We start from the raw sequence: 27,816 nt of genomic DNA on the forward strand, positions 1-27,816 counted from the left end.
CAAAGCCCAGACCTCAAATGCTGTGGACAGACGTCAGGCGAGCCATTCACAGGAGACATCCAAAGAACCTGGTGGAACTAGACAGTTTTGCAAGGAGGAATGGGCCAAAACGGGCCATTACCATTTAATTGATTATATTTTTAGTACAGTTGGTTGATGACCACCTGAAATCCATACTATTATATGTTTTATCTCAATAATGATAAATATTTTTTACCTTTTTAGAGGAGATATTTCAGTCTCCAATGTAGCCATTAGTGTTGTTAGCATTGTCCATTCTCAATAAATTCCATTACTTTTATGCTTTATCTGCTCAGACTAGTGGCTTAAATATTGCCAGGAAACACATTTTTGTCACACATGCAGTAGATTAGCCATCTTAGTTAAAAGTGCACCTTTGTGTACCAACAGTTGGTGAGGGAACATCATTCAGCACAAAGTGAGAGAAAACTGTTACGGTAGCATTGGGTTAAATTCCTTACTTTACAGTGACTGTAATTTTATTTCTGTAAAATCCTGAGTGAACTGCCCAGCCAAAGACGTTAAAAAACAGTCTATGGAAAGTATGTCAGTGTGAATATACAGGCTAGTCTGTCCTGTGCATTGTTTCTGAGACACTGTGCTTTTCATCCTGACTGCTCCTTTCCCTCCCAGTCTTCCTTGGGGGAATGATTAGAGGCAAGCATAAGAGCCTGCGGAGGATGCCTCACACACAGCCAGAGCTCCCGTTAGAACCGCAGCACCGCAGCTTTACTGTTAGCATGAAACAAATCACAGGTCTCTTCCATTTGCATGAAGTCAGGATTATATCATGCCAATGAAACAATTATGCAATAGGTTAAATTATTAAAGAGCTGTAGTGGGAAAATAATGTATTTTTAGCAGTGTGAGTTTTTCCTAGTAGGGCTGAAAGAGGGAAACAGAAACACAGAGCAACCCAAGAGAAGAGGGAGGTAGAAAGTGACCAATAGCAGTTTGGTTGCTAAGAGCAAGAAAAGGTGTGGTAGATAGAGGATGCAGCTTTGATGCTTCTTTGATCTCCAATAATTGTTTCCCTACTCAAAGTTCCCACTTCACATACTTTCTTTAGCCCCTTTCACACTGTACAAAAAACCCAATAACATCTGGCTTTTGTCTTCAGTGGGAAGGGGTACAATAGGCAATCAATTCTGGGTCAAATGATTCTGCAGTAGTCATGGGTATTTATCGGCTCAAGCTTTGATCAGCAATGATGGAAACATGACACCTGGGTGGACATGCTAATTTTCGTCCCTTTTCTGGCAAGATGCTATGATAATCTAACCCATAGGTGTCAAACTCTGGCAGTGTAATTATATTTGGCCCGCGAGGCAATACCAAATGACTACTAGAGCTGGCCCGCAGGTATTATACAGCGCATTCACCGCTCCCATAATGCTCTGCTGTTGTTTTGGCGCGTCAATCATGACAGGACCCAGAAACGCCCTCTCTTCTGTGAAAGCAGTCATAGCGACCTCAGGCTAACTGTCACCGTGCTACCTCTTCCCAAAAATGGCTAAAAGAAAGGCAGAAAACAGGAGCTTTTTGGACAGGTGAGAGGCAGAATATCTGTTTACATGTGTAAATGACAGACCTGTTTGTCTCGTATGTGGAGCCAACGCGGCTATAACTAAGGAATACAACATTAGATGACACTATGAAACGAAACACCACGACAAGTACAAGGACCTGGACATGACTCAAAGAAGCCAGAAAGTAGAGGAGATGAAAAGAAGTTTGGTTTCACAACAGAATATGTTCAAAAAAGCCACATCACAAAGTGAGGCTGCTGTAAAGGCTAGTTATATTCTGGCAGCAGAGATCGCAAAATCAGTTCGGCCCTTTAATGAGGGAGAGTTTGTGAAAAAGTGCATGACGAAAGTTTGTGACCTCCTGTGCCCAGAGAAAAATCAAGCATTTTCAAACGTGAGCCTAAGCAGAAACACAGCAGCTGATCGCACATGTGATCTTGCCACCAATCTGTATGACCAGTTGATGGAAAAAGGAAAAGATTTCGTTGCATTCTCCCTTGCTGTGGATGAGAGCAGCGACTTATCTGATAGGCTACTGCGCAGCTGTCTTCATCCGTGGAGTGGACTCAAATCTGTATCTCAAAGCTTTTGGAATTAAAATCAATGCATGGCACAACAACAGGAAAAGATATCTTTGAGGAGGTTTCCAAATGTGTAACTGAAATAAAGCTGCCGTGGGATAAACTCGTGGGATTAACGACAGATGGTGCGCCAGCGATGTGCGGTCTAAAGAGTGGACTGGTGGGCAGGGTTCGGGAGAAGATGCGGGAAGAGAACTGTGCAGGTGAGCTAACTGTGTATCACTGCATCGTACATCAGGAATCACTGTGTGGCAAAGCCCTAAAGATGGAACATGTTATGAACACAGTAACACAAGTAGTTAACTTTATAAGAGCCAAAGGCCTGAATCACCGCCAGTTTAAGTCTTTTCTGTAGGAGTGTGGTTCGGAATACGTAGACGTGCCGTATCACACAGCGGTGAGATGGTTAAGCCGAGGAAAAGTACTGAACAGATATTTCGAGCTGCGTGAGGAAATATGTCAGTTTCTGGAAAGCAAAGGGAAAGACACAGGAGAGCTCCGGGAGCAAAAGTTTCAGTGTGAGCTGGCCTTTCTGTGTGACATCACGAGCCATCTTGATGCGCTGAACCTGCAGCTTCAGGGGCGGAGGCGCAACATCACAGACATGTACGCTGCAGTGAGGGCTTTTAAAACTAAACTGTACCTGTGGGAGAAACAGTTGCTCCAAGGAAACCTTGGCCATTTTCCCTGCTGCCAAACCATAAAAACACAGACCTCAACCGCTGTGTTCCCATGCGCACAGTTTGCTGAAAAACTCAGTGTACTCGCGCTGAGTTTAGCCGGCAATTTGCCGACTTTGATGTCCAGAAAAATAGGTTTGAACTGCTCAGTAATCCCTTCGCAGTTGATGTGGAAAACGCACCAACCAACCTCCAAATGGAGCTGATTGAACTCCAGTGTAATGACACGCTGAAGTCAAAGTACGATGCTGTGGGCTCCGCACAGTTTCCACAGTTCATCCCTGACACAATGCCTCAGCTCCGCACCCAAGCTGCTCAGATGCTCTCCATGTTCGGCAGCACTTATCTATGTAAGCAACTTTTCTCCTCGATGAAGATGACCAAAACATCTCACAGAAGACGTTTGACTGATGAACTTCGCTCGATACTGAGGATTTCCTCAGCTCAGAGCCTGAGCCCAGACATTGATGAACTAGCATCCAAGAAGAGATGCCAGGTATCTGGCTTGGGCACATCAGATTAGATCAGTGTGTAGCAAACTGAGCAATAATTAACGTTTTCTTTATGCACTTTTTCTTGCTACTCCAAGGCATGGGCTTGAATGGTTGATTGATTTATTATTGTTATTTTATTTTTAAATTTATTAGCCTGTGGAAAAAGTTTATTTTGATATTTAAATCAGAAGGCTGCAAATAGAAAAGAGGCATACGATTTTTATTTAAATTTTATTTAATAAATTAATGCTATTGATGTGTTTTTTAATTTGAAATTCGATTTTGCATGTCTGCACTATTAAGTTATACAGTCCACGACAAAATTATAAGAATTGTTTTTTGATCTTTTTATAAAAGATAATGCATCATATAGAAAACTAAAAAATACATAAAAATAATATCAAAAATATATATGTTTTACACTGAAATTTGGTTCAAAGCAAATGTCAATTCAAATACTTTAATTTCCCTATAATTTTGTCGGGGACTGTATATTGTATGCTAATAAGCGTTGCTTGTTCCATATTCAATGTTAAACCAAAACTTGTTTGGGTCCATATTAAAAGGTTGATTTGTTCAATGTTGGCCTGTGACTTTGTTCAAGTTTTAAATTTTGGCCCACTGTGTATTTGAGTTTGACACCCCTGATCTAACCTATTTAAACCTTATTCTTCTGCTACTATATTAATATTCCAACCAAATCAGTAGTATATAAAGGGGGCTATTTTCGGGGGTGTGCATGACCTTCACACGCACGCGCATAACCCCCCAACGACCGTCACGTACATGCATATGATCTATGGTGCACAAAAATCCTTGAGTGATGGGGATGCGGATGTCCAGTCACACCTTCCTTTCACAACCCCCCAAGACCATTTGTTGATCCCCAATATGGGCACAGATGTTGTTAAATTGGTGTAAGTGTTTTGGGAGTGACTCATATACTAAACAGTGACTGTGGGGACGACAGTTGCTACATTTGACAGAGATTTTGCATTGATTCTGGATGACAGTTGTGTCTCCATTGACCATCTGATTTGCCGTGCTTCTTTTCAGAATCAGAATCAGAAATACTTTATTGAACCCTTGAGGGGAAACTCTTTTGCTACAGCAGCTCACGATCACATCAGTGCACACAGGAATGGAAGTACTAAGCAAAAAAATATATATATAATACACTATAATACAGGTCAGTAAAGTCACTTAATAAATTAAGTACCAAGTGGGTATAATTATAAATTAAAATAAGTTTGAGTACAAAGTGGGTTACCGGTTGATGATAATAATATGGGATAAAGTAACAGTGCATGAACTGCCAAGTTAAGTGTAGCTTATTTATAGCCAATTTATTTTTCATTTTGCACTGATTCTGTCAACATCATGGCCATGGGGTCCTGACACCAAAGCAACGTATAAATCTTGCTGATGCTGATCTGCTTATGGCTCTTAGAAAGAAAAGGTCCTCCCTTAAAAATCTGACTGATTTTCTGGATCAAATGAATGGGATATGGAAGATTTTAGGGTATTGATAGATACTTGTTTGACCAAGGATCAGACTATCTTTACACAAGAGAAGATGATGAAATGATTAGTTTTTTTGAGACTGGGATCATTTCAGAAACAAAATTTGTAAAGAACTATGTACCTCGAAAGAGGTGTACACAGCACAATGGGATGGATCTATGTCTGGAGAGACAACTCTGTCATTCAAAAGGCTCAGAGGGACACCCCTGACATGGCTAAACCCTATCCCATTACATATAAAGAATGGGAGACCTGGTTTACCACTGGTTTTGTAGTCCAGTGGAGTGATTGGGAGAGAACTCGATGTTCTCAAAAGAAAACTTTTTGACACTGATAAATGAGCAGACTCCAGAGGCTCAGAAGGTGAACCAACCGGAGCGGGCAGACCCTGGCACATGCGTACCTTTGCCCAGACTAGCATGGACTGATAAACTCAAATATTTCAAACCTCTCCCGTTTATAGGGCCATTCTAAAGATTTGTGCAGAAGGATACGCAAAAAAGAAAAAAAATGTAAATGTTGAATATATCGACTGTTCTAAATTTAGCATATGTTTTGTACAGGTGAGAGGAATTATTCCTGGTGTGATGTGCTGCCAACTTACAACATGCCTAATTATTTTCCAAAATGCCTGGATGATGGCAACGATAACTCCTGGGTGGATGACATTGGTAAAGAGTTGGGGAAAAGAAATTTTCTTTCTCCTGAAGAAAGATGAGGAGACAATACCTGCAAAGAGACACAGTTTAATGCCGATTGTTTGGACACTCTGGACTACTTTGAACATGATACCCCATCTAATCCAACTGTTTGCGATATTATAGAGGTAACAATAGCCTATTATTTACACAAAATTCTTCAGCAAAGAGCTAAAAAAACATGTGTATATTGTATTTATACAGATGAATTGTTCAGACAATCTCACTCATGCACTGACATACTTCCCTGGCATTACATCAAAGGGCATTTTATTATGCAAGAGATTTTTAATGAAAATTATGCAGATGCGCCATCACATGTAATTCAGTTCAATTCAATTCAATTCAATTTATATTTATATAGCGCCAATTCATAACAGAAGTTATCTCATTGCACTTTTCCTATAGAGCAGGTCTAGACCATACTCTTTATAATATTAATTACAGAGACCCAACAAATCCCACCATGAGCAAGCATTTGGCGACAGTGGCAAGGAAAAACTTCCTTTAAGAGGGCAGAAACCTTGGACAGAACCAGACTCAATGGTGGGCGGCCATCCGCCGCTGCCACATCCCCTACCTGAGAAATATGTCCTCTTTCTTGACCCACTGCTTGAATTTCCCCGTCCCGGGGACTCTGCCAAGCGATTCAGTGCTGTTTTGAAAATACTTGTATATTTTAAAAATAAATAAAAAATATATCAAATAAAAAGATACTATAACATTTTTGAAAACAGCATTTAGATCAAAGTTTTGTAAGTGCTCACCAGTAACAACAGCTATTTTTCTACAAAATTAGTTGAATTGTCTTCAGACCGAGACGAAATCGCAGCAATGAAGTCTCACGGAAAAGTGCTGTTGGTGCCCATCAGCCAGGCATATACAGTATAGGGATCAAAAACACTCCCACCACACCTGTCTTACTTTTGATGTCTTTTGTTGTTGTTGTCTGCTGAATCTTTTTAACAGTATTTTAGGAAGTTCCCCCTTCACAGCCCCCTATACCTGTCATGTAGCTAACGCCATTATGCTGTGAGAAATAGACCCAAATGGCATTTATTACCACCCTGTCTCGATGTATCTACTGTGGGAACACATTGAAGCTGTAAAAATAAGAATAAATTAACACCTTCCCGTGGGAATAGGAAGAGGGGACTGACACCCCTTACACTGCGCTCACACACACACCCCCAGAGGATGAAGAGGCGAAAGAAAACATACACTATGATCAATCTCAATATTTTTTAAATAATATATCCTATTATATTTTATAGTTTTGGAAAACGAATCTCCTCCCTAAAACTTGAAACAAAATTATACCGTCAGAGACAGTGAGCGTCCCTCGTAACTATAACAACGTTGTCATTCCTACATGCACTCACTTCAGGAGAAGAGAGGAGAGACGCTGCGCTGATGAGATTACCTATTGTATGGAATAAAACAATATAAAGACATGTAGGCTATAGAATTTCCCCCCACTTATTCCTCTGATGGTCTAAATAACTCTTTAGATTGAGGCGAGTCGCCTTTCAATGAAGAAAACTGCAAAGCCCCAGCGAGAAAAGTCGGCATTGTAATCATCCCCACAGATGCATAAAAATATTATTCATTACGTTAAAACAAATGGTTATCTGAGGACATGCCAAGACATGTTTTTTAAAACTTAGGACAGGGTGAAGGGGATAGATTTATTACCTCTGTCTAATTTCCCATCATCCAATGCTAATCAGAACCTCATATCAGGATGTATCCCCACATCCCGCATCTGTCTGCAGCATATCCATTAGTTTGTGTGAATTTGAACCAAATGTCCTTTACTACCACCCTGTCCCCATATAGCTACTGTGGGAAAATACAAATTGAAGCTGTAAAAAGAATAATAAATTAACAACTTAAGTGGGAATAGGAAGAGGAGACTGACTTTACACACACACACACACACACACACACACAGACTGACACATAGACGATGAAGAGGTGAAAGAAAACATATATTGTGATCAAATCTCCCATTTTTAAAATATAATATTTCCTATTATATTTTATAGCATTGATAACTATCCCCCAAACAATTTTATAAGGAGAGAGCCCCCTGAGCGCCCTAGACATGCACGTCACTTATAGACGCTCGTACACCACAGGTCATGCACGTGCACGAACGTCATACACGCTTCCGAAAACGGTACCCCTTACATTCTTCTCAACTCCTTTAACTTTTCGTTGTTGTGAATATTCCTCACAATCACACAGAACCTTTGTTGCATGTTGTTCCTCTCCAGATCCCTTTAACTTAACCCAATATACCAGTGACAAGTTTGAGCATCTTAAATATAATGGTAATTTATCAGCTTCCACCAGTAGCGCATTAGTAGGAGTTGTTTTAACTGCAAAAATACTGAGTCTTAGAGCTCTGAAATGTATTCTGTCTAGTTTTTCCAAAACATTCTTGGCTGCTGCTGCATATACCATACACCTGTAAACAATACATGATTGTATTAAATATGTATAAATATCCATTAGTGATTGTTTATCTGCTCCCCATTCATAACCAGAAACTGATCTCATGAGATTCAGTACACTTTTTTTTAACATTTTGTTTCAACCTGTTTAACATGATTCCTCCATATACATTTGTCATCAAACCATAATCCTAAATATTTGAACTCTGTTACCCTTTCCATACTTTGACAATACAATTTAAGCTGCACATTATCTAGCCTTCTCTTCCTGATAAAGAACATGTGGCATGACTTTATAGCTGACATCTTAAATCCTTAGTCATATGACTATCTTTCAACCTTCATAGCACTCTAGCAATGCTATTTGTCACATGTCTAATGTTTTCCCTCTTTTCCATATAGCCACATCATCTGCATAAAGCAATGACCAACATTCATAAAATATAATTTATCATAATGTTAAACAGAATAGGGCTAATAGCACTACCTGTCACAGCCTGTCATGTCCTCACCAGCCAGTAATCACTCACACCTGTCATTAATCACACACCTGCAGTTCATTAGCACTCCACTTCACTATAAAAACCTCATCCCACACCTCAGTCAGTGTCCGGTCTTGTTGGAAATAGGAAAGATCTTTGTATCAACCTTATTCAACGTCACAAGACTCCTACCTCGCTTCATCGAAACGTCCTCCCGGTCTCTGAGCTCCAGTTCCCAGTCCCGTGTTTCTCCAACCTCCTGAGTGTGTTTCCTTCAGCCTCAGCTCTCCGGTTCAGCTACCCAAAGGACGGTATCAGTACCTATCCTACACTGTCTATTTGCTTCGTGAATAATAAAACCTCCTGTCTCATCTTGGTGTCTCCGGTCTCTATCCTTAACACTACCTTGAGGAATGCCATTTATTTTAAAATCACCATCATCTGAAACGGCATCTCCAACTTTAACACAGAATGTCTGATTAGACAAAGTCTAAAACCCAGTTGTATCCGTTGAAGTCTTAAGTGTTGGCGCGTGAATAGCCAGGAACATTATTTATTGTTTTTTACAGTTGATGGGAACGACGTGCAACAGCGATTTTGTTAGTATCGTGCAAGATGCAACACTGGCAAGACAGTGAGGTGAGAGAGCTTCTTCTGACTCAAGGGTAACTGGAAATAAGGAGACAGTTACTAATGTTAAGGTTACCACTGTAACATTGTCACTGACCTCCATGCTGCTTTCCACTCTCCGGCGCGTTTGTGATGTCAAACGTGACACATCAGAAAAAAACAGAAAGGCAAACTCATCTGCTTGCAATGGGAAAGGAGTCAATTGTCTATTTTAGCGGGTTTACCCGCGTTTAAAAACGTGCATATATGTGCTAATTTTGGTGTAAAAACGGTATTTGTTTTGACCTAACACTTGTGTTCATGCTAATGCACACAGCACATATTCGTACACACTCACACTCTCTCACTCATACACACTCCTTTTTGTTCTTTTGATTAATTAATTGGCTAACTTTAGTTATTTTTTACTTCTGTTATCTTTTAAATAAATGCTTTTAAATATACATGCTGGTATATTTAATGCTGCCAACCTCTAGTATTCAGAACTCAAACTCTTCAACCTTTACTGGCTATTGGTAATTTTTGTTGTAGTTATTAATTTAATAATTAAAGTAGTGTGGTAGTTTAGTATATTTGAGACTAAATTAATTGGCTACCGTTTGAATTTAATGCAAGTTAAATTCTATCATTTAATATAAATATTAATTATTTCTGATAGCCCGAAGTGAGTGTAATCACTCTCCTTCATCTTTTTGTATCGATTGTGTTAACACTATATAATTTTTGTACCTTTTTGAGGCTTATTAATTATCGTTACATCTTTTGATATCCTTTAAGCCATTTTTTCCCTATAACTTCATGTTCAATAGAAGTTTGCTTTTTCTTAACTTTTTGAGGTTCCCATTTTACCCTTTGCTTATTGAGCTTGTCCTACTGGTTATGTTGATTCTGATTCACTTTCTAATACTTCCCATTAACATCTTCCCTTCCAACATCTTCACTAAGATTGAAGACCTTTGTAAATATCAACTGCAGTCGTCATTCACATGATGAATAATCCCTATTAGACCGAGGTGTTCATTCAGAATTAGTCCATATTGGGTGTAAGAATTTGGAGGTTAAGATCATTCCTTCATTAGACAACTCTTTTTTTTTTTTGTCATCTGGATTACAGACAGACTAGTAATGCTCTCTGACTGCGGGGGAGTCAAAGGAAGAGTGACGGCTGTCTCATTTCCTGTGGGACCCAGCTGTGTCCTCTTCATCGGAATGGCCAATAGTCCATCATTGCCAGACGGGCCCTCATCTGTCTCTGCCAAAGCTGTGACTCTGAAGTGGATGGAGGGCTAAACTCAAGCTGTCAATTTCTCAGGAAGTAGGAAAGGGGCCAATGGCTCCCCACTTTACACCCCTGGCCCACATTCGTTTTAAGTTGTGGATCACTATATCCCAGTTTCAGTCATTCCTGTCCACTCTAAGACATTAAGTAAAATTTCACCTTTGAGTACTTTGGCAGGTGTTTATATGTCTTTCTGTCTGTGGACAGATTTTGTCAATGCGATAGCGTGACAACCTAGATGCAGATGCAGTCACGAAACTTTACAGGTGTATAAATGAGATCAAAATGAAGGCCGAGGGTGTGGTCCAACCCATGAGTGCTGTGTACTCATGTAATAATGTAGTAATGACTACTAATGAGTACTCATGGGTCAGAGTGTCAACATGTTTAAGGGCGTCAAGGCTGGTGTGAGCCCATTGCAAGATGGTCTCTAGTTTCAAGTCTGTCTCAATACTCACAAAGTTATTGGTCTTTGGTCGTTTCAGTCGTTCCTTCTCTCCATACTGCCCCTGAAAAAATCCCTTTCTATTGCAATTTCAAGTTAAGTGATGGGAGAAAAAATCCAGTCCTCATTCTGTGTAGAATGCATTCCAAAGTTCAACCAAAGCTAATATTCACCAGTCTGTATTTCAAATCAAGTGAGTATCTTCCAAAGTTAGTCAAGTCAATTTTATTTATATAGCTCATTATCACAAATTACAAAATTGTCTCAGTAAACCTGTACAGCATACGGCACCCTCTATCCTTAGACCCGCAATTCGCATGTGGAAACCCCCCCCCCAAAAAACCTTTTAACAGGTAAAAAATTTAAGAAACTCAGGAAGAGCAACAGAGGAGGAGGATCACTCTCCCAAGACGGACAGACATGCAATAAATGTTGTGTGTACAGAATAGACCAACATAATGAAATTACAGTATGGACAATCATAATGACAAAATTATAAATAGATTGCAACATATAGTTACAGTATGTTACAGACTGTACAGAAGTTAAAGTATTTTTACTATAAAATTCTCTCTTGATACTAAAATGGCTTTAACTTTGAGAGATAACCACATGATTTGTCTAATTCAAAGTTAAGAATGCATTTTTGCACAAAACAAGAACTGTGGATTTTGTTCCCATCTCTTACATTAAAATTGCGTTTGGATGAGATCTCTTCACAGCCAGTATCGACAGGCGGAATGAATACAGCGACCAGTAACTCTTTCAATGTACTAATGGTGATGTGAGTTTTGTATTAACAGACAAAAAATATATATATTAATCTATCCTTTAATGTAGGTGTAAACACCTTTTAATCACAATGCTATTGGATCCACATCTGGATGTGGTCTGGCAGCATTGTGATCAGATCTCAGCCAGGTGGAAATGCAATCTGTACAGCATGACCACATTCTTAAGCGGAAAAAAAAGCCCAACACGTTGAAAGGTCACCTAACTCCGCCTCTTCCTGTGATCTCAAGCTACCTGTCAAAAAACTACAAACAAGCTCTTCCTCTGCTAATCTGATCAGGAATGCGCCATGTTTAAAGTCTGCCAGCCCCAGATACAGATTTCCAAGACATCCAGATACAGATCGCAAGTTTAGGTGTGAATGAGACCATAGAGTATTAGGGTTCAATTTCTCTTGACTCTGATGGAGTCAAGTCTGAATGCTAGAAATGCGGGTGGGAGGTGGAAGAAGGACAATATTATAGGAAGTGTACAAAGAAAAAAATGTATATAGAGATGAGCAATCAGTGGTAGTTTGTTGTCCAATGTGTTATGAAATGCAACTGGTAGTCAGGTGAATGTTCTCCAAATTATTTTTGTTGTCAGGTTTGTGTATCAATGCAACCAATGATTTACATTCACTGGTGTTGTCCTTGTCCATAGTTATAATTTTAATCTTGATTGAAGAATTCAAGTGTCAAACTGCATTAGAAACATACCAATTTTGCCTTAATTTACAGTGGATAGTCAGTTAGCAGACAAAAACCAATATTAATAATTTAGAAAGTCAAAAAATCTCGTCAGTTGTCTATGTTCTATTCCTGCAATATTACAGGACACATGCCCATACATTGTTCCATGCAAAAAAATTAATTCCAAAATGTAACCTAAAGAAGGAATATGGAGTTTCAGCAGTCAGCAATAACAATGAGTTACAGACAAACAACACAAGACAGATAACACAAAAAATATGCCAAAAAATGTTAACTAAATGGTAGTCACTGCATGCGTCTTCGGTATATCAGTATATCATAAGTATAAGATAAACTAAGTGTCAAGTACCAAGTGGGTTTACCGGTTGATGATGATAGTACAGTATAATAATACAATTTAACAAAATAAGTAATAAGCAGAGGTGCATGTACTGTCGAGAGTAGAGGTATATAATATCAATAACAATAAATAAGAAAAACTAACATGGGAAAAGGAGAAGTTAAAGAGTTTGATGGCCATAGGCAGGAATGACTTCCTGTGGCGCTCTGTGGTGCTTTTTGGTGGGATGAGTCTTCCGCTGAAGGTTGACCAGCACGTCATGGAGCGGGTGGGAGACACTGTCCAAGATGGCGTGTAGTTTGGCGAGCATCCTCTCTGACACCACCGCCAGAGAGTCCAGCTCCACCCCCACAATGTCACTGGCCTTACGGATCAGTTTGTTGAGTCTGTTGGCGTCCGCTACCTTCAACCTGCTGCCCCAGCATGCAACAGCATACAGGATAGCACTGGCCACCACAGACTCATAAAACATCTTCAGCATTGTCCGGCAGATGTTGAAGGACCTCAGCCTCCTCAGAAAATAGAGGCGGCTTTGGCCCTTCCTGTAAACAGCTTGAGTGTTCTTGGTCCAGTCCAGTTTGTTATCCAAGTGTACTCCCAGGTACTTGTAGTCCTCCACAATGTCCACACTGACCCTGCCACTGGATGGAAACCGGGGTCGCTGATGCCTTGGCCCTCTGTAGATCCACAATCAGCTCCTTAGACTTTGTCGCATTGAGCTGCAGATGGTTCTGCTCACACCATGAAACAAAGTTACCCACCACAGCCCTGTACTCCGTTTCATTACCAATGCTGATACATCCCACCACAGCAGAGTCATCAGAAAATTTCTGAAGGTGGCAGGACTCCTGTGTGGTAGCTGAAGTCCGTGGTGTAGATGGTGAAGAGGAAGGGAGGCAGGACAGTCCCCTGAGGGGCCTCAGTGTTGCTGACCATGCTGTCCGACACACAGTGCTGCAGGTGCACGTGCTGTGGTCTGCCAGTCAGATAGTCCACAATCCAGGACACAAGGGGGACATCCACCTGCATTGCTGCCAGCTTCTCACCCAGCAGGGATGGCCGGATGGTGTTGAAAGCACTGGAGAAGTCAAAAAACATGATCCTCACCGTGCTTGCCGGCCTGTCCAGGTGGGTGTGGATGCAGTTAAGCAGGAAGATGATGGCGTCCTCAACTCCCAGCCAGGGCTGGTAGGCGAACAGATGAGTTAGAGGGGGGATGAGCAGGAGCCGGTGTGTCGAATCTGTTAAAGAACAGATTAAGTTTGTTGGCCCTGTCCAAGCTGCCTTCAACTCCTCTGCTGCCAGTCGATCTGAAGGGTTTAAGGGTAGCAGGGTTTAAGGTAAACCAGGTTGTGATCTGACCTACCCAGAGGGGGGAGGGGGGAAGAGCTGTATGCATCCTTAATGTTAGCATACAGCAGGTCCAGTGTCCTCTCCTCTCTAGTAGGACAACTCACATACTGGGTGAAATTAGTCAGTGTTGTTGAAACACTGACATGGTTGAAGTCACCCGAGATTAAAATGAGTGCACTCAGGTGTTGAGTCTGTTCCCAAGGCGCTGTGGCGGTGTGAATGGCGTTGAACGCCAATGCCGGGTTAGCAGAGGGGGGGATGTAAACAGCCACAACAATGGCATGTGAAAATTCACGTGGCAGATAATATGGCTGGAGTCCCACAGCTAACAGTTCAATGTCCGGGCTACAGATACTCTGCTTGATAGTAATGTGACCAGGGTTACACCATCTGTTGTTAACCAGAACAGCAAACCCACCGCCTTTCCGCTTACCGCTCCCGGTGTGATCCCTGTCGGCCCGAACAGTCTGAAAGCCGTCGATGGAAACGTTATGGTCCGGGATATCCTGGTGTAGCCATGTCTCTGAGAAGCACATCAAACTACACTCACGAAACTCCGTCTGACTCCGGGCTAACGCTGTTAGCTCGTCCATTTTATTCGCCAGCAATCTCACGTTGCCCATGACGAGAGACTTATTCTTAAGTCTCTTTTGTCTGCACCCCTCTCTCTTCCCTCGCCGCTTCGTTCCACCTCTGCATCCTCGGTGTGTCCTCCTCCAGATCTCAGTGGGGACATCGGTAGTCCTGGGCGCCATGCTGCTCGGCTTCAGCGCAATCAGCTGTTCCCTGGTGTAAACAATGCGGCCAAACAGCTGATCTGCAGCGGTGCCCTGACCGAGTAGCAGAAGAAGAAGTTCCACGGCGAAAAAAAGTACCAAAACACTTTCTACTCTCATTTTCGTAAAGAGCGTAGTTTAAATTACACTTACACACAAGTTACTCAAGTTTGGAAGAAAAAGGAAAGTTAAAAGTTGGAAAAAGTAAGACGACGAGACGGAGCTACGGCAACAGGCAGCATGCGGGCTCCACATCCCTCCAATATTCATGGAGGATGTTATAATATGTTTGTGTATTCAGATATTATTGACTAACAGATTTTTGGTGACAGTTTTGTACCCCTCTTGTGCAGCATTAATATAGTGGGTACAGATAAGCTATACCCCATTCTTCAGTTTGACAAGCCACATTACATGCCTCTGTCCAAATCATCAATCAATGTTATTGAAATTAATCTCAAGTCTGATCATGGTCAGAACATATTATTCACATACTATACCTATTAAACAACAGTAGTAGTTGATTTAAAGATTGGTTACGGACCAAGTCACAACGAGGAAAAATATGTCATATTATATGAATCAGGCTGGATCAGGACTACCAAGCTTTGTAGGATCAAGTACACCGTATCGAGCCAGTCTTGGTGGTATGTTTCGCAGTCTCTTCAGAATGGCTATGCCTATATTCAAATGCGATCTAAGTTTAGCCAAGCCCCACCTGACATCTGCTGCAAAAAATATTGTCAGTGATATTGTTGCAAATATAGCCAAATCCACCATGGCAAGACAACAAGAATCAGGACTTGTGATGGTTGTAAAAAGACCAATAAAAAGACCACCTGGTAAATGTGGGAGGGACCAAACAATTGACGCAGGAAAAATAATTAAGTAGGGACCATCATGGGAGGATAAACCCCTACATGGGATGTACCACTGTAACATAACTGAAGTGGCTGATATCAAGAAATCCTACCAATGGCTAGAGCGGGCTGGACTGAATGACAGCACAGAGGCACTCATCATGGCTGCACAGGAGCAGGCCCTGAGCACCAGAGCAATAGAGGCCCAGATCTACCACACTAGACAAGACACAAGGTATAGGCTGTGCAAAGAGGCCCCTGAGACAATCCAGCACATAACTGCAGGGTGTAAGATGCTGGCAGGGAAAGCATACATGGAGTGCCATAACCAAGTGGCTGGCATAGTGTACAGGAACATCTGCACAGAGTATGGACTGGAAACCCCGAGGTCAAAGTGGGAAACACCTTCAAAGGTGGTAGAGAATGACCGAGCCAAGATCCTGTGGGACTTCCAGATTCAGACTGACAGAATGGTAATGGCGAACCAACCAGACATCGTGGTGGTGGACAAAGAGCAGAGGAAAGCCGTTGTGGTTGACGTGGCAATATAGTCCATAACCTCAGGTGAGAGGTGAAATATATCGGAGACGATGGCTCAGTCAGCTTCACCAGGATCTTTTGGACTGGAATGAAGCACACATCCTTTGTTCCTTGTTTTGGATGAAAATGAGTGCTTGGCCCACTAGAATGGAAGAATTCCACCTTTACATCTTGGTGATTTGTATCTATAGTGATGACTTTTGCCAACCACCAGTTCTTGTCATATATCACAGCAAGCCAGTCTCCACTGTTAATGTGATCTGCCACTATCTTTGTGTGAACTCCCTTGGGAACTTAGTGGCTGTCCTTCTCCATTTCCTTCATTAGCATGGTAACAGGTCCTTTTTTCTTGTGTTGAGCAGAAGCACTGCTACCACCTTGTAGCAGCATGCCTTTTCAAATTCATCACCTTTACATGCTCATTGAGGTCAAACATGGCTGGAGTGAAACACTGATAAATCTTCGGTTCACAGCAAAAGCAGGACAATGATCTGCAAGAGATCTTCCCCTCAGGAATAACCTGATGAACCTTTTGTGTTCCGGGCACAGGTTTCATGGGTTGAATGAGTTCATCATAGCACGTCATTTCTTCATCTTTGACATAAAAGAGTTGGATGTTGGTAAGACTTTTCCCCACCATGTCATAGAATATTTTCCCACTTCCAACATCATTCCCTCTGATTCCGTCTGGTGCTCTCTTGCCATGAGAAGTGGCAAAGAAGTTCCAAGTCGCTCTTTGGAAAGCAAATCTGGAAGGGATATCACATAGAAGAAAGAAATTCTTCTCGCTTTTATATTGTTTGCTAGGGCCATCAGACCAAAAGTGGATGGTGTGAGCACCAGGAAACTTGTCTCTCTTATTGTTTTGAGGACAGGATCCATGTATGCCCAAATGGTGGCAGCATCCTGATGCTTGGATTCAGACACAGTGCAAAAGCCAGCCTTTTCATCTTTTGTGTAGTACATGCCAGTGTGCAAATTGAGTTGGGGGAGGCATGATTGTCAGAGCTAAATTTGCATTTCCATGCTTCTGCGAAGTCAACATGCACAATTACACTGTTTTCATCACAGTTGTCTGTCATCTTCCTGTACTCTCTGGACTGATTTTTAACCAAACACGTGTTGTTGTTGTCTCATTGCGCAACAGGTGTTTATACAGCCGTATGAGTTCTGCTATGGTGCCAGTATGCTTCACAAGTTTAGTGTTGTGGTGAGATTTGCCTGCCACTTGGTCCCTTACCCGTTCCTACTGCTGTCACTCAACATTGATTGCTGCAATAGGTGTGTTTTGTGAAGACAGCGAGTACAAACGTGCAGGAGACATGCTTCACTTGGAGGAGAGCAACAAACAAGCTCAAAACTATCATCGAGCTTGCTACTCTGAGTAACCCCATGTTCTCTGAAAACCTTAAGCATCATCTTTGCATTTTCATGGTATTGGCACTGACAAGTCTTTTGATCAGATGGCTTGGGTGCTGTGATATAGAAGGGGCGAAGAGCGCAGAAAGATGAATAACTCAGACAAATATCTGGGTGTTGCTTGGTGGAGGTTAATCATTGCATCTGAGCAGACCATTCTCTGATGCTTTTTCTTATTTTGTGTAATTGTCTTGTTTGTCAGTGGTCATACATGCAGAATTACAAAACAGGTTTTGGACTGTTTGTGTCATTGTTTGAAGGTAAGTGGGCCTGACTTTGGATTCCTTTTGCTTTAGCATTTTGTATGTCAGACCAAATCACCTAATTTTTTATAGGAGCCGGTATTTTTTAAGAATCATCCCTGACAAGAGAAGGTTCTTATATTTTACATGAGATCTCTGAAACAGCTCTGCACTCTGTTTTCTTTTGTTGAATTATTTCATTAGAACATTGTGGATCAGGAGAGAAATATAAAAATAAAAATATTCCAAAACTTACCAGAGCCTGTCTGACATTGATGCACTCTGCAGAGGTGGAATGTGGCAAGGGGTCCTTCAGAGTTACAGCTGCCCCTGATATTGCCTGATTTTATTACATTTTAATGAATGTCTGATGGTGTTGACAAAGAGTGGTGACACAACTTTGAAATCTTATGAAACACACATGTGTCATTGAAAAACAACCTTGCTCTGATATTAAGTGTTGCTTTTGATAAAACAAGCTCTTTTTCATCATTAAAAAAACATTTTTATCCATTTTATTGCAAATGAATGATGAACTCTTCTCTGTGGACACACTGTTTTAGATGTAGTGAGAAGACAATAAGTGTCATAGATTAATATATAGATATGTTTCTGTGGGGGTAACTTGTCCTTAGGGTGAACGAGTTTCTGTCTTAAAGTGTTGCCTGGTTTAAAGAAAACAGGAACATCGTGCTGTCTAAAGATCCTTTGTAGTTTTTCAGACAGTCCAGATACATAAGGAATGGAGACACAGTTCCTTCTTGGTTCTGTTACACTTTTGTCCTGTTTTTTGGCTCTTTTAACTTTGTTGATAGCCCAAGTACATTTTTAGTAGTAGAAGACCAGGGGAGCAAAGACGCAGATGACTTGAGAGATTAAAATGATGAAATAATTTTGACTCTAGGCCAAGATGTTTTCGAGATAAATGTGAAAACATAAACTTTATTATTACAGTGTCACTTTGAGGTGTCATTATATGTGCCTAAGTAATGGGTGGACTGAGCAACCCACCTGTCAATTTTTGTGTTTCTCAGTCTTACGTTTTTTGCTGCACAAACACTTTTTATTAGAGAAAATAATGAGACATTTTCACGGGGTCCAAGTACAACAGGCAGTTTTGGAAATTAATATGACATCAATGAGCACTTGAAAACACACCACATGCATGAATTGCCACATTGTTGGCAAGTAGGGCTTAGCCACCTGGGGTTTCAATCCCTGGACCTTTGTATCCTCAGAGAAGGTGACTTATTGAATGCACCACTGGTGAGATGTAATTTCCACACACCTTTTCACCTTCTGAGGCAATGACATCATATATGCCAGACTGGGGTATTTTTGTCTGTTTAAACTTAAAACACTTACAGTCAAAATGTTGGTGATAAAATGCAGAAAAAAATCACACCTCATTCTGCTGGTTTTGGGTGTATTGTCAAATAATTTGGTGACAGTAGATCAAAAACTGAGCAAAAAAGAAAATGTTGTGCATACAGTACTAATTACAGCAAGACACTGAATGTCACTGCAGACTCACAATTTGACAATCTGAACACCATTCAAAGCATGTGATATCTAGTATCTAAAGAATGTCTGTGTTGATTTTGGTAGCATTTGAGTGAAGACTTGTGGCGATATCATCTCGAACTTCTGAATTGACCATAGGTTGCAGTGAGGCAAACTTTTGTCACAATTAAAAAAAAAAATTCAGCTCTGTCAGTCGTACGGATGATTTATGTAGATTTTTTTTGAAGTTTGGAATGTGAAATGTACAGAAATTTACATTTGTTGTATTAAGTCACTCCCACTTTAAGTAATCATTACCAAATTTTAAGCATCAACTGAGTCATGAACCTAGTCCGTGCAAACAGAATTTAATACAAATCGATGTAGCTGATTACAACATATAAACTTTTCGCGTTAGTGGCGCCTGCTAGAGGTGCAGTGCAACACGCTTTAAGATGTAAGCTAAGTGAAAACTCACAAGTGAAACCATTCAGAAGACCCTTATGGATTATTTAAAATCAAGGCCAGTTACGTCGCCCGGATTGGCGCTACCGGGGCCCCACCCTGGAGCCAGGCCTGGGGTGGGTGCCCGACGGCGAGCGCCTGGTGGCCGGGCCTTTCCACACGGGGCCCGGCCGGGCACAGCCCGAAGGAGCGACGTGGGGCCGTCCTCCCGTGGACCCACCACCCGCAGGAGGATCCGTAAGGGGCCGGTGCAGAGAGATCTGGGCGGCAGTCGAAGGCAGGGGCCGGCGACCAGATCTCCGGACACAGAAACTGGCTCTAGGGACATGGAATGTCACTTCGCTGGGGGGGAAGGAGCCTGAGCTTGTGCGGGAGGTTGAGCGTTACCGGCTAGATATAGTCGGCCTCGCCTCCACGCACAGCCTGGGCTCTGGAACCCGTCTCCTCGAGAGGGGCTGGACGCTCCATTTCTCTGGCGTTGCCGGGCGGGGAGGCGGCGGGCTGGTGTGGGCCTGCTCATAGCCCCACAGCTCAGCCGTCACGTGTTGGAGTTTACCCCAGTGAGCGAGAGGGTCGCGTCCCTCCGCCTCCGGGTGGGGGACAGGTCTCTCACTGTTGTGGCGGCCTACGGGCCGAACAGCAGTGCAGAGTACCAGGCCTTCTTGGAGTCCCTGGGAGGGGTACTAGACAGTGCACCACCCGGGGACTCCGTTGTTCTACTGGGGGACTTCAACGCCCACGTGGGCAACGACAGTGACACCTGGAGAGGGGTAATCGGAAGGAACGGCCCCTGATCTGAACCCGAGCGGTGTTCAGTTGTTGGACTTCTGTGCTAGTTACAGTTTGTCCATAACTAACACCATGTTCAAGCACAAGGGTGTCCATCAGTGCACGTGGCACCAGGACACCCCTAGGCGGAGGTCGATGATCGACTTTGTTGTCGTATCATCTGACCTCCGCCGCGTGTCTTGGACACTCGGGTGAAGAGAGGGGCGGAGCTGTCAACCGATCACCACCTGGTGGTGAGTTGGATCCGCTGGCGGGGAGGAAGCCGGACAGACTTGGCAGGCCCAAGCGTATCGTGAGGGTCTGCTGGAGCGTCTGGCGGAGCCCTCTGTCAGCAGGGTCTACAACTCACACCTCCGGAGAACTTCTCCCAGATCCCGGGAGGTTGGGGACATTGAGTCCGAGTGGACCATGTTTTCCACCTCCATTTGTCGATGCGCGGCTCGTAGCTGTGGTCGCAAGGTTTCTGGTGCCTGTCGCGCGGCAATCCCCGAACACGGTGGTGGGCGCCGGAAGTAAGGGATGCCGTCAGGCTGAAGAAGGAGTCCTATCGGGCCTTGTTGGCTCGTGGGACTCCCGAGGCAGCTGACAGGTACCGGCAGGCTAAGCGTGCTGCAGCCCCGTGCGGTCACAGAGGCAAAAACTCAGGACTGGGAGAGGTTCGGAGAGGCCATGGAGGAGGACTATCGGTCGGCCTCAAAGAAATTCTGGCAAACCGTCCGACGGCTCAGGAGGGGGAAGCAGTTCTTCACCAACACCTTGTACGGTGCGGGTGGAGAGCTGTTGACCTCGACTGGGGATGTTGTCGGACGGTGGAAGGAATACTTTGAGGATCTCCTCAATCCCGCTGTCACGTCTTCCGAAGAGGAAGCGGAGGCTGGGGACCCGGAGGCGGACTCATCCATCACCCTGGCCGAAGTCACTGAGGTTGTTGGCAAGCTCCTTGGTGGCAAGGCTTCGGGGTGGATGAGATCCGTCCTGAGTATCTTAAGTCTCTGGATGTTGTGGGACTGTCTTGGCTGACACGTCTCTGCAACATCGCGTGGCGGTCTGGGACAGTGCCTCTGGACTGGCAGACCGGGGTGGTGGTCCCTCTGTATAAGAAGGGGGACCGGAGGGTGTGTTCCAATCACAGAGGGATCACACTTCTCAGCCTCCCCGGTAAGGTCTATTCCAGGGTACTGGAGAGGAGAATTCGTCCGATAGTCGAACCTCGGATTCAGGAGGAGCAGAGTGGTTTTCGTCCCGGTCGTGGAACACTGGACCAGCTCTATACTCTCCATCGGGTGCTCGAGGGTTCATGGGAGTTTGCCCAACCAGTCCACATGTGCTTTGTGGATCTGGAGAAGGCATTCGACCGTGTGCCCCGGGGCGCTTTGTGGGGAGTGCTCTGGGAGTATGGGGTCCGGGGCCCTTTGCTAAGGGCTGTCCGGTCCCTGTATAACCGGAGCAGGAGCTGTGTTCGCATTGCCGGCAGTAAGTCAGACCTGTTCCCGGTGCATGTTGGACTCCGCCAGGGCTGCCCTTTGTCACCGGTTCTGTTCATAATTTATATGGACAGAATTTCTAGGCGCAGTCAGGGGCCGGAGGGTGTCCGGTTTGGGAACCACAGGATCTCATCTCTGCTGTTTGCAGATGATGTCGTTCTGATGGCTTCTTCAAACCAGGACCTGCAGCATGCACTGGGACGGTTTGCAGCCGAGTGTGAAGCAGCTGGGATGAGAATCAGCTCTTCCAAATCTGAGGCCATGGTTCTTGACCGGAAAAAGGTGGTTTGCTCTCTTCGCGTGGGTGGGGAGTCCTTGCCCCAAGTGGAGGAGTTTAAGTATCTCGGGGTCTTGTTCACGAGTGAGGGACGGATGGAGTGTGAGATTGACAGGCGGATCGGTGCAGCGTCTGCAGTGATGCGGGCGCTGTATCGGACCGTTGTGGTAAAGAAGGAGCTGAGTCGAAAGACAAAGCTCTCGATTTACCGGTCAATCTACGCTCCTGCCCTCACCTATGGTCATGAGCTTTGGGTAGTGACCGAAAGGACAAGATCGCGGATACAAGCGCCGAAATGGGCTTCCTCCGCCGAGTGGCTGGGCGCTCCCTTAGAGATAGGGTGAGGAGCTCAGTCACACGGGGGGAGCTCGGAGTAGAGCCGCTGCTCCTCCACGTCGAGAGGAGCCAGCTGAGGTGGCTAGGGCATCTGATCCGGATGCCTCCTGGACGCCTCCCTCGGGAGGTGTTCTGGGCATGTCCCACCGGGAGGCGGCCCCGGGGAAGACCCAGGACACGCTGGAGGGACTATGTCTCTCGGCTGGCCTGGGAACGCCTCGGGATCCCCCCGGAGGAGCTGGAGGAAGTGTCTGGGGCGAAGGAAGTCTGGGAGTCCCTGCTTAGACTGCTGCCCCCGCGACCCGGCCTCGGATAAGCGGAAGAAGATGGATGGATGGATGGATGGATGGAAACATGTGTCTCAAATTTGAGGTTGATATCTCAATGTGTGCAAAAATAGGACTTTCAGAAAATTGAGAAAAGGTCGCAGAATGTGACATTTTTAGAGCATAAGACAATTGGAGCAAAGATGCAGATCTATTGGGAGATCAAATAGATGAAAGAATTTTGACTGAGATAATTGCAAAAAGTGTAAACTTGATTGTTACAGTGCTACCTTGAGCTACGCTGCTTGGACCCCTAATAACAAGAACAAAAACAATAACCTAATTAAAATCACACACATTGAGCCACACCATTGCACTGGACAACATGTTCCTTCATTGCCATGAACACACACTATAGTTTATTTCAACTAAATCCCACACACACTGTCCTGCTGGCCCAAATACGCACTATACCACTAACTCTGTATTAATTTGCCAATGAAAATAGTCCCCAATAAATGCACTATTTCCTCCTCTTTGAATAACGTTTGCTAAAAACTACACTGGCCATCTGTTTTAGGAAATTGCTGAGACTTTTTCAAAAATGAAACTATATATTTGTGAGCTGTTTTATGGCATGTAAGATTTTTGTCTTCAGTGGGAACCAAAGGGCTTGGAGTTGAGAGCCACAGACAGAGTACGGAAGAAAGAAAGCATTGAAAGATGGACTAACACATCATTGGTTTTGGTCTTTTTATGGGATTTGTTTACAGACACCAGCCTTATCCTTTAAGTGTAACAACACAATAGTATTAACAGTCCTATTCTTTGTCTCTGCGTGTTTATGTGTTTAGGCTAACGATGCTTCAGGGAACACGTGGAACTGGCTGTACTTCATTCCCCTCATCATCATCGGTTCCTTCTTCATGCTCAACCTGGTGCTAGGTGTGCTGTCAGGGTGAGTACAAACTGTGAGGATGACCTGAGCGATGCTTTTCAAGAGATGCTCTTTCCATTATACCAAGATTTACCCCACTCTTAACTAGACCCGTTTGGTCATGTGATGGCTGCCTTTGCTCAAGATAAAACAAAATGAGAAGCCTTTGCTTTGATATTTTCCCATATTTATTTAGCTGTCTGCCTATAGTAAGAGGCTGTGTTGGTATGGGGGTGTTGCTTGCAGGCAGTGGATAATTCTCTGTGGGTAAATGCCATATGCTCATAAGGATTTTGTGTATGCCTAGGTCGAGATTCTTTTTTATCTGGAGCATCAGAAACTTTTCTTGGACACTTCTTAGGTTTTTCCGTCATACTCCTAAATGCTGTAGCCTACTATGTCGCTACGGTTGCTCCCCCCTTTATCTCTGTAAAACTAATCATTGCTGGTTGACGTAAAACGTATCACTACCGGTACGCCAGCACTGGAATGTCGCCACAGACATCAGATTTATAAACTCCGATATACTGAGAAATACAGAGAGATTTACCTGGTGATACCATGCTTAATCAGCATTGTGTGAACTCGTTTGGCAAGGGCTTGAATATAACGGAATGTGTGCATGTGTCGCTGTGGTCAATGTCTGACAGGACCTCTGTTCCTTGCATTTTATCCTGTTTTAAGTTGGTATTCACCCATCATTTTAAATCATGTCTTCTGATCCTGCCTATTTTTGCTGCTGTTTTTAACTGGGCTAAAGATTTTAGAGATCAGACCTATTGATCGTGTCTTATGGACACTGTTTGGTGATCGACCAAAACCGCTTACAGGAAATTGCACCATGGACGCCACTCAACCAAGTAAAATCTATTTTTTTAACACTATTCTTTTATCGATCATTGGATTACTTTTAACTCGCTGTTTTAAGTTTAAGTAAAAGAATTGTAGTTCATGTGGGGACAAATGACACCCACCAGGAGTCTGAGCACACCAAAAACAATTTTAACCTCCTTTTTGACGTTTTAAAGAGCTGTAGAAAGTCTGTTTTTATATCATGCCCTATCCCCACTCTTGGTCGCGGAGCTGTCCATTTTACCAGACTCCTCAACCTGCACACCTGGCTCCAGTCTGCCAGCAGGACTCACAACATGGGTTTTATTGACAATTTTAACTTGTTCTGGGATTGTCCCTCTCTGTTCAGTAGAGACGGGATCCATCCCAACAAGCGGGGTAGCCAAATGCTATCGGCTAACCCCCCCAATTCAATTCAATTCATTTTTTTTTATAGTGCCAATTCATACCAGAAGTTATCTCATTGCACTTTTCCTATAGAGCAGGTCTAGACTGTACTTATAATATTATAAAGAGTACGTCTCCAGGGAGACTTGAGTCCTCTCATTGAAGTAACCCCCTCTAATTTACACACCTCCTTCAACCCCGGCTGTCAGGCGGGGGAAGGGGGGTTGCTGTTATTTATGGAAAGGTTTTTAAATGCACTCCCATTTCACATATTATCCCATTTTATATGGGATAATGGCACAAGTAGGGTTTTTAACTCTACATCTGCTAGCAAGTTTTCTGAGCTGGTCTCCCTTTTTAATGACATCTGTCCGACTATCCTTGACTCTGTTGCCCCCTGCAAAGACAAAAAGTCAAACAGAACACCCTAGCTCTGACTAAATTATCCACCTAGGAATAAAGAGAGACTGTAGGAAAAAAGAACAAAGATGGAAAATAAACAGGTTTACATGTTTCTTATGAGCTTTGGAAAGATGCAATTGAATCAAATGGCAGTTAAAGAAACAAGAACATCCTTCTTCTCTAATTTCATTTGAGCAAATCACTCTAACCCCAGAATTTTATTTAATGTAATAAACTCAGACTTCACCCCCTACCCCTGTCATTTTTTGACGCCTCACAAGATTTGTGTGAGAAGTTTAAAATTTTTTTTACAAATACAGTCAACGATATAATGCAACAGATTATCCCCCCACATGGAGACTGTCCTCACCAGAAAAACATCCATTTAGGTCGTCTGTACAAGCAGCTTATTACGACCCATGTTTACGTTTATTGTAGGATGTGACCTCTAGTGGTCGTAGTAATTATGACAGGAGCATAGGAGGAAGTCAGGTGACGTAGTATAAGGCGCGAGACAGTCTGCTTCTGGTGGTGAGGTGGATGTCAAGAACACAGGACTTTCACCCAGGAGAACGGGGTTCATGTCCTGTGTGAAACCAAAAGTCAGCATTGACTTATTTAAAGTTTTAAGTTACATAATGTTACGTACAGGACTTACGTCAGTTAATATACGTTAGTCACGTGACTTACGTAACATACTTATTTTAACCCAAACCATGATCTTTTCCTAAGCCTAACCAAGTAGTTTTGTTGCCTAAACCTACCCAAACTACGTTTCACAACATTAACCAGGTGTTTAACGTCACGTGACTTATGTCACATGATTTACGTAACATAGGCTACTTACAGCCCATCCTCACCTTACAACCCATACTTACCTGTCACCAGTAGGGGCGCTAATATTGGAAACACTCCTGTGAGTTGTATTAGAGGGTAGGAACAAACGACCTATGTAGTCGTATGGTTTAGAGGATTGGTTGTTTATATGGCAGTAGGGACATTCTTATTATTTTAGCAATTTTGAACTTGTATCGCTGTCCTTTTCATCTGAAATCAAATCCCACATGAAATCAACCGTGTGCAGCCTTGATATTATTCCCACTAAGTTTCTTAAAGAAGCTATTGACACAGTTGGGCCCATTATTTTATTGGTTATTAATAGCTCCTTAGCAAGAGGAATTTTTCCATCTGCTTTTAAACATGCTGTGGTCTATCCCCTTTTAAAGAAAACTGAAAGTGATCCTTCTGTTCTTAACAATTTTATGGCAATTTCTAAACTTCCGTTCTTATTAAAAGTTTTAGTAAAAGGGGTTTCAACCCAGCTTTTAGCTTTTATGTGTCATAAAGTGCCCTCCTCAAGGTAACCAATGACCTCCTTTTAGGAGCCAATGAGGGATAGCGCAATTTTAATTCTTTTAGACCCTAATGCAGCTTTTGACACAGTAGATCGTGCCATTTTAATTGACTGCCTTAAAACCTGGGTTGGCATTCAGGACACTGCACTTAGTTGGATTTATTCTTACCTTTTAGAAAGAACCTATGCGGTCATCATAAGTAACTACACCTCCTCTATAACTCACATTGCCTATGGTGTACCACAAGGTTCAATTTTAGGTCCAATTTTTTTTCTATCTACATGCTTCCACTTGGCCAAATTATTTAGCGTCACAACGTCTCTTTTCATGGCTACACAGATGACACACAGATATACCTTCCCCTGAGGCCTGATGCCCAATAAGCCTAGACTGTCTCAATGATGTCAACTGTTGGATGGCACAAAATTTTCTTCAACTCAGTAACTCAAAATCAGAAATCATATTATTCAATCCCCCAATCCTTATGTCTCATTAAGAGTGGCCTTGGTCCCCTGTCTGCAAATCTGAAGCCCACTGCCAGAAATTTGGGTGTACTATTTGATTCTGATCTAAGCTTTAAACCACCAATCAAAAAAGTTATCCAGTCCTGCTTCCTCCAAATAACAACCATCTCCAGAATCAAACCAATGTTCTCACACTCTGACCTGGAAAAAGTAATTCACGCATTCATCTTCTATCGACTTGACTACTGTAACTCCCTCCTTTCTGGCATAAACCAAAAGTCACTCTCTTGCATCCATCTAGTTCAGAATGTAGCAGCTAGGCTTCTCACTGCTTTTAACAGACGACATCACATCACTCCAATCCTGGCTACTCTCCTTTGGCTCCCTGTTTGTTTTAGAATTGATTTTAAGATTTTGCTGATCACTTTTAAAGCATATGTGGATCTGGTCCCAAGATACATAA

At 43.0% G+C, this 27,816-nt stretch overlaps 1 protein-coding gene across 28 annotated transcripts in view; it reads left to right on the plus strand.

Annotated features, from left to right (window-relative positions):
- LOC122875719 (voltage-dependent N-type calcium channel subunit alpha-1B-like) overlaps positions 1 to 27,816 on the plus strand; it is a 291,644-nt gene that overhangs the window by 94,324 nt on the left and 169,504 nt on the right. For all 28 annotated transcript variants that reach the window (XM_044195130.1, XM_044195131.1, XM_044195143.1 and 25 more), the window contains one exon: positions 23,811 to 23,914. In XM_044195130.1, coding sequence (XP_044051065.1) covers positions 23,811 to 23,914 — 104 coding nt within the window. The remainder of the gene's footprint in view (positions 1 to 23,810; positions 23,915 to 27,816) is intronic.

This window comes from Siniperca chuatsi, linkage group LG5, assembly GCF_020085105.1.
Source record: "Siniperca chuatsi isolate FFG_IHB_CAS linkage group LG5, ASM2008510v1, whole genome shotgun sequence".
NCBI classification, from domain to species: Eukaryota; Metazoa; Chordata; class Actinopteri; order Centrarchiformes; family Sinipercidae; genus Siniperca; species Siniperca chuatsi.